At 46.7% G+C, this 14,572-nt stretch overlaps 1 protein-coding gene across 1 annotated transcript in view; it reads right to left on the bottom strand.

Moving 5' to 3' along the window:
• Positions 1–10,297, bottom strand: part of LOC129015159 (liver carboxylesterase 1-like) — a 30,896-nt gene extending 20,599 nt beyond the window's left edge. The window contains 5 exon segments of the mRNA XM_054452756.2: positions 1,129–1,282; positions 5,967–6,100; positions 8,193–8,337; positions 9,094–9,298; positions 10,111–10,297. Of these exon segments, the coding sequence (XP_054308731.1) occupies positions 1,129–1,282; positions 5,967–6,100; positions 8,193–8,337; positions 9,094–9,298; positions 10,111–10,297 (825 nt within the window).
• Between the last annotated feature and the right edge of the window lie 4,275 nt (positions 10,298–14,572).

Below are 14,572 nucleotides of genomic sequence, written 5' to 3'. Positions count from 1 at the left end.
TGTAAAATATACTATTAAGGGACAACATTTAATATTTAGTAAAGTATTCATCTTGTATTATAGTATTCAGGAAAGTACTTTCGTAAATAAAAAAGGCAAAGATTGATAATAGATGATAGATCTAGTGATAGGTAGATGGATGGATAGATGGATAGACAGATAGCTGTAAAGTCATAGAAAAGAAGACTAGAAAAATCCGGGTCAAACTGAGCACAATGACTATCCCTGTGTTGTAGGACTGTAGATGGCTTTTGTCTTTCTTGGGCTTATCTGTATTTTTCCTTTTTCTCTACTTCAAAAAGTATAAAAATGTTTTCCTCTGCGTATTCAACTACAAAACCAACACAGGGTTGAAGACTCCAGTAGTGGGCTGACCCTCTGCCCACCTGCAGGCAGGTGGAAGGCTTCCTACAGCTCCTGGCACTTCTCATCTGGTTTTTGATCCCAGCTCCCCCAGTGCCTCCTGCACCCAATCCCCACCCCAGCAGGACTCCTCACACCCCCAGGTTGTGTCTGTGTCCCACAACCCCTGCCCCATCCCTCCTCATCCTCGGCTCCATGGCTCCTTCTTCTCGCCTGCCTGCCCTAACTCACCTGGCCTCTCAGTCACAGAGACTGTTGCCTCCTTCTTGGGCATGAACCAGCCATCAGACCACCCCAGAGGAATCCCCAGCCTGCTCAGTGTCCACGTCCCCTCCACATGTAGATCTGGCTTTGCGCCAAACAATACCTCCGCCCACCTGTTGTCTTTGCCTGCCCTTACTCATAATTTATGCCTATCCCTACTTCCCAAGACAAGGGAAGTGAATCCTCATATTAAAGTGAGTGGGAGAGAGAGAGAGACAGAGAGAGAGAGAGAGCTCAACCAAGCTAGAAGAGAGGAATGCCACCATTGCAGGCTGCAACTGGAGATTCATATGGCCCCGGGACACTAAGCTGAGCCTTAAGCTTCCTGGGGGCCAAGAAGAGCTTGGTCTTTAGCTTTCCTGATGTGGGACAGTGAGTAGGGTCAGTCCTGAATCCAGGTATTGTAAGCAGAGGTGGGCATAGCTGGATTGACAGGTATCCAAGCGGTCTCATCAGCATCACATCAACAGTGGGGTTGGGCCCGGTGCAAGGAACACTCACAAGAACAGAAATACTTTCTGCTCCCGATGACTCTTCAAAGATGGTCACAGAGCCTGGGTTTCCTCCGAGGCTGGCAATGTTGTCCTGGACCCAGTGCAGGGCAGCCAGCTGGTCCGGGTGACCCCAGTTCCCCTGGCTGTATTCATCTCCTGTGCTGTGAGGAAGAGAACAGGTTGAGAGTGGGGAGCAGAGATGTCATGGCAGGACCTTCAGGACAACAGATGCGGCTGGCGGCTCTCAACAAGTGCCAAGGTGGGTGGATCATAAGGTCAGGAGATCGAGACCATCCTGGCTAACACGGTGAAACCCCATCTCTACTAATACTACAAAAAGTTAGCCAGGCATGGTGGCAGGCGCCTGTAGTCCCAGCTGCTCGGGAGGCTGAGGCAGGAGAATGGCATGAACCTGGGAGGCAGAGGTTGCAGTGAGCCGAGATCATGCCACTGCACTCCAGCCTGGGCGACAGAGCGAGACTCCATCTCAAAAAAAAAAAAAAAAAAAAGAGAATAAGGCTGGGCTTCATCCCATTACTGGGTATATATCCAAAGGATTATAAAATATGCTGCTATAAAGACACATGCACACATATGTTTATTGCAGCACTATTCACAATAGCAAAGACTTGGAGCCAACCCAAATGTCCATCAATGATAGACTGGATTAAGAAAATGTGGCACACATACACCATGGAATACTATGCACCGATAAGAAAAGATGAGTTCACGTCCTTTGTAGGAACATGGATGAAGCTGGAAACCATCATTCTCAGCAAACTATAGCAAGGACAGAAAACCAGACACCGCATGTTCTCACTCATAGGTGGGAATCGAACAATGAGAACACTCGGACACAGGAAGGGGAACATCACACACCAGGTCCTGTTGTGGGGTTGGGGGAGGGGGGGAGGGATAGCATTAGGAGACATACCTAATGTTAAATGATGAGTTAATGGGTGCAGCACACCAACATGGCACATGTATACATATGTTACTAACCTGCACGTTGTGCACATGTACCCTAAAACTTAAAGTATAATAAAAAAAAGAAATATTCCATTGTATGTATATGCCACAATTTATTAATTCATTCACCTGTTGATAAGTATTTGCATTTTTCTGGCTTGGGGCTTTTTGAATAAAGATCACATGAGCATTTGTGAATATATATTAGTACATTTCTTTCTGTGCACATACACTTCCATTTCTCTTGGTTAATGTGAAATCCCTGGGTGAGATGGTGTTTACTAATTACTTAGTAATTATGAAACCCTTTTCCAAATTGTACCATTTTTTATTCCCACTACATAAGAGTTCCAGCTGCTTTACATCCTAATACTTGGTATTGTCAACCCTTTTAATTGTAATCATTCTAATTGTTTTGCAGTGGTATATAATTGTTTTTAATTTATATTTCTTGTGATGGCTAATGATGATGAGCATTTTGCATGTACTTGGTCATTTCTATATACTCTTTAGTGAAATGTCTATTCAAATCATGTGCACATACTTTAAACTCAGGTTCTTTGTCCTCTTATTATTCAGTTGCAAATATTCTTTTTATATTATCTTCTTTCATTTTCTTAATGATGTCTTTTGAAGACTAGATGTTTTTTATTTTAATGAAGTCCAGTTTATAATTTTTATTTTTTATACCTGGTGTATTTTGTGTATCATATAAGGGAACTTAGCCTACCAAAGGTAACAAAGGTCCTATATTTTCTATAAAAATTTTCTAAATTTTCCTTTTGCATTTAGGTGTACAGTCCATTTTGAGTTAATCTTTGTCTATGAAGTGAAATATGGGTTGAGGCTTTTTTAAACCCTAATTATCTTTTGGTTACAGTTTTTTTTTTCTGAATTGTGTTCAGAGAATATCTTCTGTATAATTTCAATTTGTTAGAACTTGTTAAAACTTCATTTGTGGCCTATCATATTATCAATTTTGATAAATATTCTATGTACATGTGAAAAGAATATATGTTCCATAGCTACGGGTTACATTGCTGTTCAAATGTTCTGAATGTCTACTGTTTTTATTGCTTCATCAGTTATTGAGAGATTTGTGTTAAGATTTTCTACCATGATTGTGGATATGCTTGATTGGTTTTTTTAGTTTAGTATGGTTTTGCTTTAAATATTTTGAAGGCTTTTTAGTTAATATTCTGTCATTTAGAATACTGTATCTTCTGGTGGATTAATTTTTTTTATCATTTGTAATGTCCTTTATCTCTAAGTAAATGTTTTTACCTACATTATCTGAAAAGAAAAAAAAAAGAAAATATGGCACATATACACCATGGAATACTATGCACCCATAAAAAAGGATGCATTCATGTCCTTTGTGGGAACATGGATGAAGCTGGAAACCATCATTCTCAGCAAACTATCGCAAGGAGAGAAAACCAAACACCGCATGTTCTCACTCATAGGTAGGAATTGAACACTGAGAACACTCGGACACAGGGTGGGGAACATCACACACCACGGCCTGTCATGGGGTGGGGAATGGGGGAGGGATAGCATTAGGAGATATACCTAATGTAAATGACGAGTTAACGGCTGCAGCACACCAATATGGCACATGTATACATATGTAACAAAGCTGCACATTGCGCACATGTACCCTAGAACTTAAAGTATAATAAAAAAACAAGAAAAAATCCAAAAAAAAAAAAAAAAAAGAATAAGGCTGGGCTTCAGCATCTCTAAGACCCTTCCTTGCCTTGCTACAGTTGTGATGTATGGTTCTACATTCATTCAACTGGCAACTATTTACTGAGCATCTACTGTATGTCTGACACTGTCCTATGAGCTACAGCACGCCTGAGAGCAAAAAGGGCAAAACCTGTGATGACACTGAGCTCCCACTACAGATCACAAGCAGATAAACAGATATATAAAGAGAATATAATGATGTCAGGTAGTGAAAGTGCATTGAGGAAAATAAAATGGAGTAAGGAAAAAACAGGGGTGGGACAGAGGGTGCTATTTCAGATCGCAACCAGGGAAGGCCTTTTGGAGGCAGTGGCATTTGAAGTCTTGGAGGTAAAGACCTTCATTAACAAGCACAACGAGCATATGACCCTTGCAAATATCCAAAGAAAGGAAATCTAGGCAGAAGAAAAAGCAAGTGCAAAGGCCCTGGGGCCCAGTGAAAGAAAGTGTGAGTCAGGAGGTACAGCTAGAGAGAGCCCTGGGGCCCTCGTAAGAACTTTGGCTGTCATGGTAAGGAACATGGGAAGCCCCTGCAGGGTTTTGTACAGAGGCATCGCATGATTCAGTGCACATGTTAAGTGATAGCTCTCGGTACTGTGCAACTCAGCCTCAGTATAAAAGCGGCAGAGCTCTGAAAGTAAGTGTTAAGATCATAATCAAGGTGAGAGACAGAGAGCTTTGGTTGGGGTAGGAGCCAGGGAGAAGGTGCGAAGTAGTGGATTCTGAAGATGGAGCCAAGAGGGTTGTGGGAAAAGAGAGTCCAGGCTGCCCACAAAGCCTTCTCCTGAGCCCACGGGAGGATGCGGCAGCAGCAGCTGAGTGGAGATGCGGTGGGAGGAGAAGGGGGTCTCTGTTGGGGAGGGGCAGTGGGAGTCAAGGATTCAGCTTGTCCCTGGGAGGAGTGCAGCGCCCTTTAGACAGCCAGGGGCGGGGAGGAGGCAGTGAGTGAAGCCTGTGGGCTTGAAAGGTGAGGTGGGCTGGAAACAGGGGCTCTGGGCTGCTCCTTGGGATCACTGGGAATTAGTAGGGAGGGAGAAGGAGACAAGAGAGGCCTGTGGACAGGGAGGAGGGCGGACCAGGAAAGGGGCTGGGAAGGAAGCATGTCACAGAAGCTGAGCGGCCATTGGCTGCTGCTGGGAGGTCCTGAGAGGTTCGGCAGAGAGCAGGGAGAGGTCACTGATGACCGTGATGAGACCAGCCGAGTGGCGTGCTCAGGAAGAAACCTGACTGGCACGGGTGGAGGAGACACGCGGAGGGGAGGAAGTGGAGAGAGATCATGAAGCAGCTTTACTGTAATGGGGAGCAGAGTCACAGGCTGTGGCTGAAAAGGATGAAGGTGATACAGCCAAGACTGGCCTGAGATGCCTTGTTGATGGGTAGACCACAACGCATCCTCCATCTCCCTAGGCCGTCTCATCAGTGAGTGGAATCCTTCCCATAGCCCTCGCATCACTCACTCGGGATTGGGGTGCTGGGATGGCCACACTAAGAAAAGGTTCATAGTAATTACACCTTGAAGGAGATCTGACTCCTGTCCCCATGGAGACCTGATGAGGAGGACTCCATCCTTGCTTCCCACACTTGCCAGATTTCAAGCAGAAAATGGGGTGAGTGGGCCCCAACACTTCTCCAGGAAGGGGTCAGATGCTCCCACACCCCACCTTTTGCAGCTCCCATTCCTTCACCCACAACATGCCCTGAGCTCCCTCTGTGACTCTGCCACTTCCCTCCTCTCCATGAGAAGTCAGATGTGTCAACCTTCAACAGCTGGGCTGCCTGCTAGCTGCCATGACAGAGAAATGCAATGTGTGGGAGCAGCACAGACGAAAAGGAGATGAGTCTTTCAGTGGAGGTAACTGGGGGCTGGGTCTTGCAGGATAAAGAGGAGTTCTTTAGGTAGAGTAAGCATTCCAGGCAGACGGAACACCTCATACAAAAGCTCAGAGGCAAGTGAACCAGTGTGGCTGGAGAGTGAGAGGGCAGGTAGTGTCCAATTACGAATGTGCTTGTATGCTACAATGAGGAACCTAGGTAAGGTCTCCTGAGGGCTGACATGAACAGAGCTAGTCCTAGCAGCCTCATGTTGGGGGCCAAAGGTGCAGTGAGGAGAGTCCAATTTCTTACCTGAAGAATCCCCAGATGCCCGGGCAGTGCTGAATGGTCACCACCACTACGTTTTCATGGGCAGCGAGGACCTGCCCATCATAGGTTGATGCCGCACCCATCATCAGCCCCCCTCCATGGATCCACACCATCACCTGGGCAGGGGGAAAGCAACATACCAGTTACAGGACACAGAGCCAGGGAGCACTTAGAGGGCATCTTGTTTGGTGACCTACCTGTTGGTCACAACTGAAGGAGGATGTTACCCGAAGTTCACAAGCGCCCAGCAAGGTTGCAAAAGGCAGTCTCTCTCCTCCAAAATTCTCCCAACTGGGGCCCAAGCCACCACCCCACTGCACATACCCTGGCTGCCCCTTCCTTTCTACCCAGCCTCCAGTGCCTCCTCCCCTCAAGGCTCTTCACACTGAGAACCTCATCATGGGCATAGCAAAGGCTAAGGATGTCATTTTCTCCCCCTCACTCCCATCACCCTCAAGCCTGGACTGTTCATGCACTCAGTGTACCCATGGGGCAGCCCTTGTATCTCAGCTTCATCTCAGTTAACTCTCTAATGGTGAAGTAAACTTCTCTGTGCATGAATGATTGTCTTGAGAATCACACATGCCTGTGATGGTGTCTCTTCCTCAAATGCCTCCTCTATGCCTCTGCAACCCCAAATCATATCCATCCTGCAGAGCGCAGCCTAAAACCCACCCTCTTCAGGATGCCTTCAGTCAATGGACTAACACTGTCTGAGAACATACTATGTGCCAGGGATTCTGCTAATACCCGAGGATGAGAGTAGGTACAATTCCTAATGCAAGGTTCTTGCATTTTAAAAGTCCACATAGTGGGGAAGAAGTGAGAGTGGCTAAAATAATAATATTGTAATAATATTATTCATGAAATATAAAAGAACTCATAACATAAACTATGTACGAAGTGCTGTTCTAAGCATGTGTAGTTCTAGAACCTGTGGCCATTCCTGGAGGTTCTCCTGCCTCCAGGTTCCCAGAGCTCCTGTTTCTCTCACACCTCTAATCCCTGCCTGCCTCCTGTGGAGGAACTGAGTGTGCATTCATCTTTGTGTGAAGGCTGAGCCCTAGGGCTGGCCTGCAATAACATGGGGAAAGGAGGGTATGTCTCTACTGCCCAGAAGGCAAGTTCCTTGAAGGCAGGGGATGTGTGGAGTGGGTTCATGTTCCTCCTTTCCCTGAAGCCACAAGTCTAACTGTGTATATGGGGCACTGAGTACCCAATAGAAGAATGAATGAATGAATGAATGAATGAGTGAGTGAGTAAACGTTTCTCCCACTTCCTGTGTCTTACAAAGCACATGTAGGGCCATCTTCTACTCCCATGTTCGCAGACCTGCTCCCCCACTCCTGGGCACCATGCCATAGTGCTCCTGAGAGACTGGCTGGATGTGACACCCCTTCCTCTTCCACCCTGGGGTGGCCTTCTTTACCAGGAGACCCTCCCCATCCTGCAAGTGGCAGCAGCCCCATCTCCTGCACTTTGTTTATTTGGGAAATGCTTACACATTGGGTCATCAGACTTTGCCAACACAATTAGGGAGGGAAATTAGATACAAAAAAATCCCAGCTATTTGACCATAGGCAAAACGAAGAGCTTCTGGGATTGTCCCAGGCACCACCCCCAACTCCCATACCCGGACAGTGAAAGTTACCCCAGATGAATGTTGGTGTGCTGGAGAAAGGCCACATACAAGCTCAATGCCCCACTCTGTGTCAAAGGCACTGGTCTGAAGATCAGAAGACTTGAGCCAAAACTACCCTACTGGGTGACCTCCCCTTCCTTGTCTGGGCCTCAGTTTCTCTATCTGAAAAGGAAGAGTTGGGGTGTTGGGCTTTTCTCTAAGTTGGGCTTTTCTCTAAGTTCCTTCCACTGCTAACATTATTGAAAATCATGTCTTAACCACTCTGGGTATCAGATTTTTAATCTAGTAACTAAAAGTAATCATTCTCATCCTTCTATTAGCATGAGGGAACTTGGAACAATTAAGATGTTCATTAAAGATGCACAACAAACTCCCCCAGGACCCTGTGTCACGAGGGGAAGCTGAGGTGAGGAAAACCAGTGTTTTCTGTGGAGGCCCTGGGGTCCTGAAACAATCCTGGCCTGTGCAGCTCCCTCCCCAAGCTGCCTTCACCCCCTTCCGGTCTGCCCCAGAAGATCCGGGTTACTGGCACTGACACGCCTTGACCAGGGGATCCCACAGCTTACTGGCAGCCTGTTTTTCTTGGTCAAGTCAGCAGGAGTGTAAATATTGAGGTAAAAGCAGTCTTCGGAAATCTTGAGAGGAATGTTCTCCTTTCTGTTAGTCAATAGCTCTGAGAGAAACTACTCCGCCTTGGGATCTTGGGTGCACCTGGTGAAGGGGAAAGAAGAACCCCTGAAGTTCAGCCAGATCTAAGCGAGGTGTCTTCTAGGGCAGCGCCTTGGACTGGGAGGTTGAAGCCTGAAAATGGACTTGATATTTACAGACTCACGATATTGTAGTGGGTAGGAGGCTATCAGGGGCTTCAGGTGGGGGTGCTGGGACTCACTAAGGTCTCCTAAGACCAAGCAAAGTGAGAAGGGCTTCACACCTCTACCCTTCCTGGACCCTTTGGGACTTCCAGCATCAAGGAGGGGAAACAACCAATACACTGATCCTCCCTGGGAAGTGACATTTCTCACAACATCTTAGAGGTGAAATCTTTGTGGGACGACATCAAGAGAACTATGCTCTAATTTTTTCTCTCCCTCGCATTTACGGGGTGACCTTGGGTGAATTCGTTTCACATTTTGGGTCCCCGTCTGCCAGGTCTAAGTGAGAGGAGTGATTTCTACATGAGTTTTGAAGCCCTGACATGCCAAGATTATCTACCATCTGCCTATCCCAGGCAAGTGCTGTTGGTTGAACCCAGAACATTCCTGGCACACAGTAGGTGCTCAATAAACATGTGTTAAATAATGGACTCCAGAATGCTGTGAGAGTTCTGGAATGTTCTTAAGGATCTACAATGATCTTAAAGATTCCAGAGCAAAGGATCAGCCCATCAGCAGACTGCCTTGACTCCTTTCTGCATCACTTTGAGGCAAGCATCCCCATGGACACATGCCACCGCCACCCCTGGCTTACATAGGAGAGTACGAGGTGGCATTCTTCAAGAAGCTCCATCGCTCTGCAGCCTGCGGTGGAGTAAACCTCAGGGGTCCAAGAGGGGGCTTGGCAAAAGGGGTTCCCAGGAAAATGGCCACAGGCTGTGCAAATCCTTCTAAGCTGATGAACTTCCCCAACACTTTGCCATGCACGGTGTCCACCACAGGTGGCGAGGACTGATGTCCTGCTGGACATGGAGAAGAAATCAGGATGCATCAGAGGCAAAAGGCTGGACCCGGATTCCAGGTGCGGTTTCCCATTTTCTAGGTGTGTGACCTTAAATAAGTCACCTAGACCCTCTATGCCTCAGTTTCTCTTGATGTACAATAGGGATGAGGGATCAATGTCCTTCCTAACTCATCAAGCTGGTTTAAGGAGCAAATTAGAATTGCAGGCATAAAAACATCCAGCCAAAAATAAATGCAAGAAGGACAGCTACTAGGAAAGAACAAGACATTTAGCTTCCCCCATAGAAGCTTCTGGAAACATTTATCCATCAGAATCCTGGCACTGAGCTGCATGGTAGATGAGAGGGTGAACAAGAGGTGCACTGTGTTTTCAGAAGTACTGATCCTTGTAGGGAAGGGTCACACATACACCTGGGGCTACAGCTGGGAAGGAAGTGGCCGTGTCCTGGGAGAGGTACCCATAAAGCAGTCCAGGAATTAGAAGAGGGGGCAAGGCCTTCTGATTGCGGGCATCATGGAGGAGCTGGGACTTGCGGTAGAGGAGGATTGAATAAGGGGAGTTGAGAAGCAGGGAGTGGTACACAGCAGAGAGAAGGGAATTTGCTGAGGCTCAGAGGAGCAGAATGCAGAGCCTGCCTGGGGAAGGGGGCATGGTCCACATGCACCAGGTGGAGTCTAAGCGGAGTGGAAAATATTCTTGGAATGAGACAGCGCATGTCAGGGAGAGCCTAAAATGCCAGGCTAAACCCCTGAGTTTTCGTTAGTGGACAAATAAGCAGCAGGAAACTTTCCAGATAAGGGAAATGACCAGGTTGAGGTACAATCTTCTGGTGGCCCTGGGCAGGTCTGCTCCATTCCTGCAGCACAGACAATGCTTCCTCATTGAGCTGAAATTCATTTCCCGCAGCCTCCACATCAGTCTTGGTAGCACCTGCCATGGGACCGCACTGGCCTGATCTGATCTGTGGCCTGTGGCCTTTCAGACACTTGATCATGCCGCCCACCCCTGAGGTCCTGTCTGGCTCCAGTGACCTCAATTTGTCTGAGCTTCCCTCCTGGGAAATGATTTCCAGCCTCTTGTCGTCCCAGCTGCTCTGCTTTGGATACAGGCAAGAAGTCAATACCTCCATCAAAGTGGGGCCACAGCAGAACAGAACAATTCAGATTTGATCTTACAGGAGAATATCCAATCGCATGGAAACTCCCTATGCAAAGCCCAGTTATGCAACAGCATCCATGTCTCAACAACAGCCATCCCCATAGTGAGAATATTTAACTTGATTTCTTCTGTTGTTGTTGCTAATTACAAATAACATTGAGATGAATTTCCTTGGAAGCATGTTTATCAACATAGCAATGGGTGGTGGCATTACAGGTGGCCTGTTTTCATGGTGATTTCCATGTTTTCTGCACTGTATGGGATTTCTAGTCTTCACCTGAAATCCTTCCCACCCCCACGTTAATTATTTTAAAATTTTAAATAAAAAAGAAAATATTTATGAAGAAATATGATGATGTCTAAAAGGTATTTTGTAAGACTTGGAGACTGGGCACAGGGGCTCACATCTGTTATCCCACCACTTTGGGAGGCCGAGGAGGGCAGATCACTTGAGGTCAGGAGTTGGAAACCAGCCTGGCCAACATGATGAAACCCCTTCTCTACTAAAAATATGAAAATTAGCCGGGCGTGATGGCGTGTGCCTGTAATTTTGGCTACTTGGGAGGCTGAGGCAGGAGAATCGCTTCAGTACAGGAGGCGGGGTTGGAGTGAGCCGAGATTGCACCACTGCACTCCAGCCTGGGTGACAGAGTGAGACTCCATCTCAAAAAAAAAAGAAAGAAAAGAAAAGAAAGACAAACGTGGTCTCTGACCAGTTTTGGGGACATGGAAGATAAAGAAGACCAAAGAGCTGGCTTGTGATGCTGGGTCCCTGTTTACATAGGCTCAGTGGAGATGTCAGTGGGATATCCTGGCAAGATGGTGCCATAGGACGAGCACACTTCAAGACTGGAAGGAAGCCTGGTGGGGGAGCAGGGCAGAATCTTCTCCTAGACGGTGAGGGTACATACCATGGATGTGTATGGCTTCATCGAAGATGCCAGTGTGAGAGGGAAGGGAAGAAACAAAGATCAAACACAGAGACCACTACAGCCAAGACCGAAGATCCATCAGAGTGGGAAGGAGAGAACATCCCAGCATCCTGGAAGCCCAGGGAGAAGAGGACAAGATGGGGGCTAAGATTGCTGAGGACTTCAGGGAGGTGGAGGAGGGTCAAGGCAGAGAAGAAACCACTGGGCTGGTCCTTTTCCGCTTAGGGATTCACTTCAACAGGATGAGGTGGATGGCAGCCAGATTGCCAGCGGTGAAAAAGTGAGTGAATGGGGGAAAGCAGAAAGAAGAATGGGAACAAGAGCAGTTGCTGCTGTTGTTATATGAAGCATGAACATGGTGGGCACCTACTATGTGCCAGGCATGCATTCCTGTTTGTTTAAATTCATCTTCAAATAAGCCTTGCTGGGTAGGCATCAACATGCCCAATTTACAGAGGAGGAAATTGAGGAAGTGGAGGCAGCCTGTATGGATGGCATTGCCAGGAGTAACAAGAGGTAAAGGAACATTCAGCTCCAAATAGGCTTCCTCTCTTCCTCTGTCCTTCCCCACAGTTCCAGAGCTCTCACAGTGTCAGGCTGCCAGAAGGAAGACAGGATGCAGATAGGGCTGGGCTGTCAGGATTCAGGACCCAGAGACAGACCCAGGCATGATTTTCGGGTTGACCTTGGGCAAGTACATTTCCCTGTGTGAGTCTCAGTTTCTCTGTCTATAAAATGGCACGGGGGTATTTCGAGGCCCCTCGCTGCACCCTCTGTGTACCATGTGTTTTGCTTTCTTTATTCTGATGCTCTGGCATCTGAGGCTTTGCTGACATCAGAGAAACTGTCCCTCCCAGGGTCCAGCCAACCCGCAGCCCACACCCCAACTGCCTCTTTGATCGGGTTGCCATGCCCTGGCCACTACCCACCTGTCCTAATTATGCCAGGTCTAGGTACCAGACAACTGGGAACAGCCCCTCTGCCCCAGAGCCCCCTGAATTATCCCAACTCACCAGTTCTCAGGCTGCCCGCCCTGCCTTTCCTCTTCTATCCTTGGAAGCCACAATAAAAGCCCCTTGGCCTATTTCATCAAAGCAGTCTGGTCTATACTCTCAAATTACAGAGAGCTAATAAACTCGCCCAACTACTTGTTGCATAAGGGTTTTTCCCTTGCAGGACTCCAACCTCAGTGTACTGTGAAGGCCCCCAAAGGCCTGCACCAGCAGGCAGAAGCTTTTAGGCAAAGGGAGACTTTGGTCTGAGGTCCTCAGAAAAAGTTTAAAAATTTTAGAGCCACTCACAGCCCCACAGCTCAGCTGGGTAACTTCGCACACATCTCAGCTCCCAGGGCTTGTGTTTCATAGCATTTCAGGCTCTCAAGTTTGGAAGCGAACTTAAATTTTATCCAGTCCCCTTTCTGATGCCTGAATTAGCTTCACAATATCCTGCCAACTAGCCCAGCCTTCTGTCACAGACCACCAATCTCAGGTAAATCACTACCTTCCAAAGCAGGAATTTTTGGACAGAATGTAAAAATGATCCCATCTCTCAGTAGCTCCTGGTTTTAATCATCCATCCATTCACGTGCCCATCCATTCTGTGAACATTTACCAAAATGCCTGGCACCTGGCCATTTATAATGCATACAAAGGCCAATTGGAGACATGGTTCAGCTTCTCAAGGGACTCACCATTGGTAGACAAGACAGATGGGGTGGAAGAGCAGTAGGGGTGATGTCAAGGCCATGTGAAATCACCGAATCAGGGGGATACAGAGTGCTCTGGGCACGCCTGGAAAGCTGTCATTTACAAGCTGCGGGGGACACAAGGAAGTCACTCAAAGCGTCTTTCATGGCATCATTAAATGTCCAACAATAGGGAATTCACTAAACACACTCTGGTACAGCTGGCTAAGGAAATACGATGTATTCACTCAAAATAGTGATGTGCACAGCTATTTATTAACAATGAAGACAGGATGTGTTGTGAAAGGTTATAAACTGTTGTGCGGTGTAGGCAGTTCCTCCAAAGTTCAACATAGAGTTTCCATATGACCCAGCAATTCCCATGGGCATAACTAGTCCACCTCAATGGCTCAAACAACTGATGATCGGGCCATGTACATTCATCAGTCAATCACCCTGTGACTGCTGAGCCAGAATTATTAGTGAGAGTAGGTTAAACTATGGTAGCAAATAGGCCCAGAATTTCAAAAGCTTATTTTTCGCTTAGGTAAAGGACTAGAGCGTTGTTCAGGTCAACAAGGTGGCTGTCCTCCATATGGTCATTCAGAGATCGAAATTAGGGTATTGGCAAACTTTCTCTATAAAGGGCCAGATAGCGAGTACTTTGGGCTTTGCAGGCCATGGACTGTCTGTGGCAACTGCTGTGGTAGTAAGGCGACCCATAAACAATACCTATGCAAATGGGCATGGCTGTGCTTCAATAAAACTTTATTTTTAAAAAGACAGTAGGCCAGATTTGGCCCTCAGGCTGTAGTTTACTCACTCCTGATCTAGGCTATGGTGGCTTTGCCTTCCTTAACTCATGGTTTCTAAAGTTGCCATAGGTGTCAACTCCCTGTCACCTGCAAGAGGCAGGAGCAGAAGTGTGACCATGGAGTATTTGTATGGGCCAGGCCTGGCTGTGGCACTCTCCACTCCCACTCAGAGGACATTGATGAGAACTTAGTCACATGATCAAACTAATTGCAACCAAGGCTGGAAAATGTAATCCAGCTGTGTACCAAGGAAGGTGGGACAGATTTTAACAGACTGCCAGCAATCCTTGTCACAGGTAAAGTCCATTAAACCATGGACTTGATAGTAAGGGGTTTTTTCCCTAATACACAGCAAAATAAATAAACAACCGTTCTATAAGTGGTTTCTAGTTTGTGCACCATATAGAATGATCTTGCATAACTCCAGAAATAATGCACCACACTCTGATAAACACTAAGTTTTTGCATTTCTTTGATTCAAATCACAAAAGCCTGATTGTAAACCCATATCCTATTCATTAGGGCTACGCTATTAAGCCTTCCTTTAGCCTGTTAAGAATATAATGGGAAAAAGATGATTCAGAAAGCCATGTAAAAATTTAGACACAGAAAAGTGAAGATTGAATTATAATCTGGAAAGAGCCCTGTGAACTCAAACTACAGATTACATTATAAGCATC

The sequence above is a fragment of the Pongo pygmaeus genome, chromosome 18 (assembly GCF_028885625.2).
Source record: "Pongo pygmaeus isolate AG05252 chromosome 18, NHGRI_mPonPyg2-v2.0_pri, whole genome shotgun sequence".
NCBI lineage: Eukaryota > Metazoa > Chordata > Mammalia > Primates > Hominidae > Pongo > Pongo pygmaeus.
This window is presented reverse-complemented; position numbering and strand designations above follow the sequence as displayed.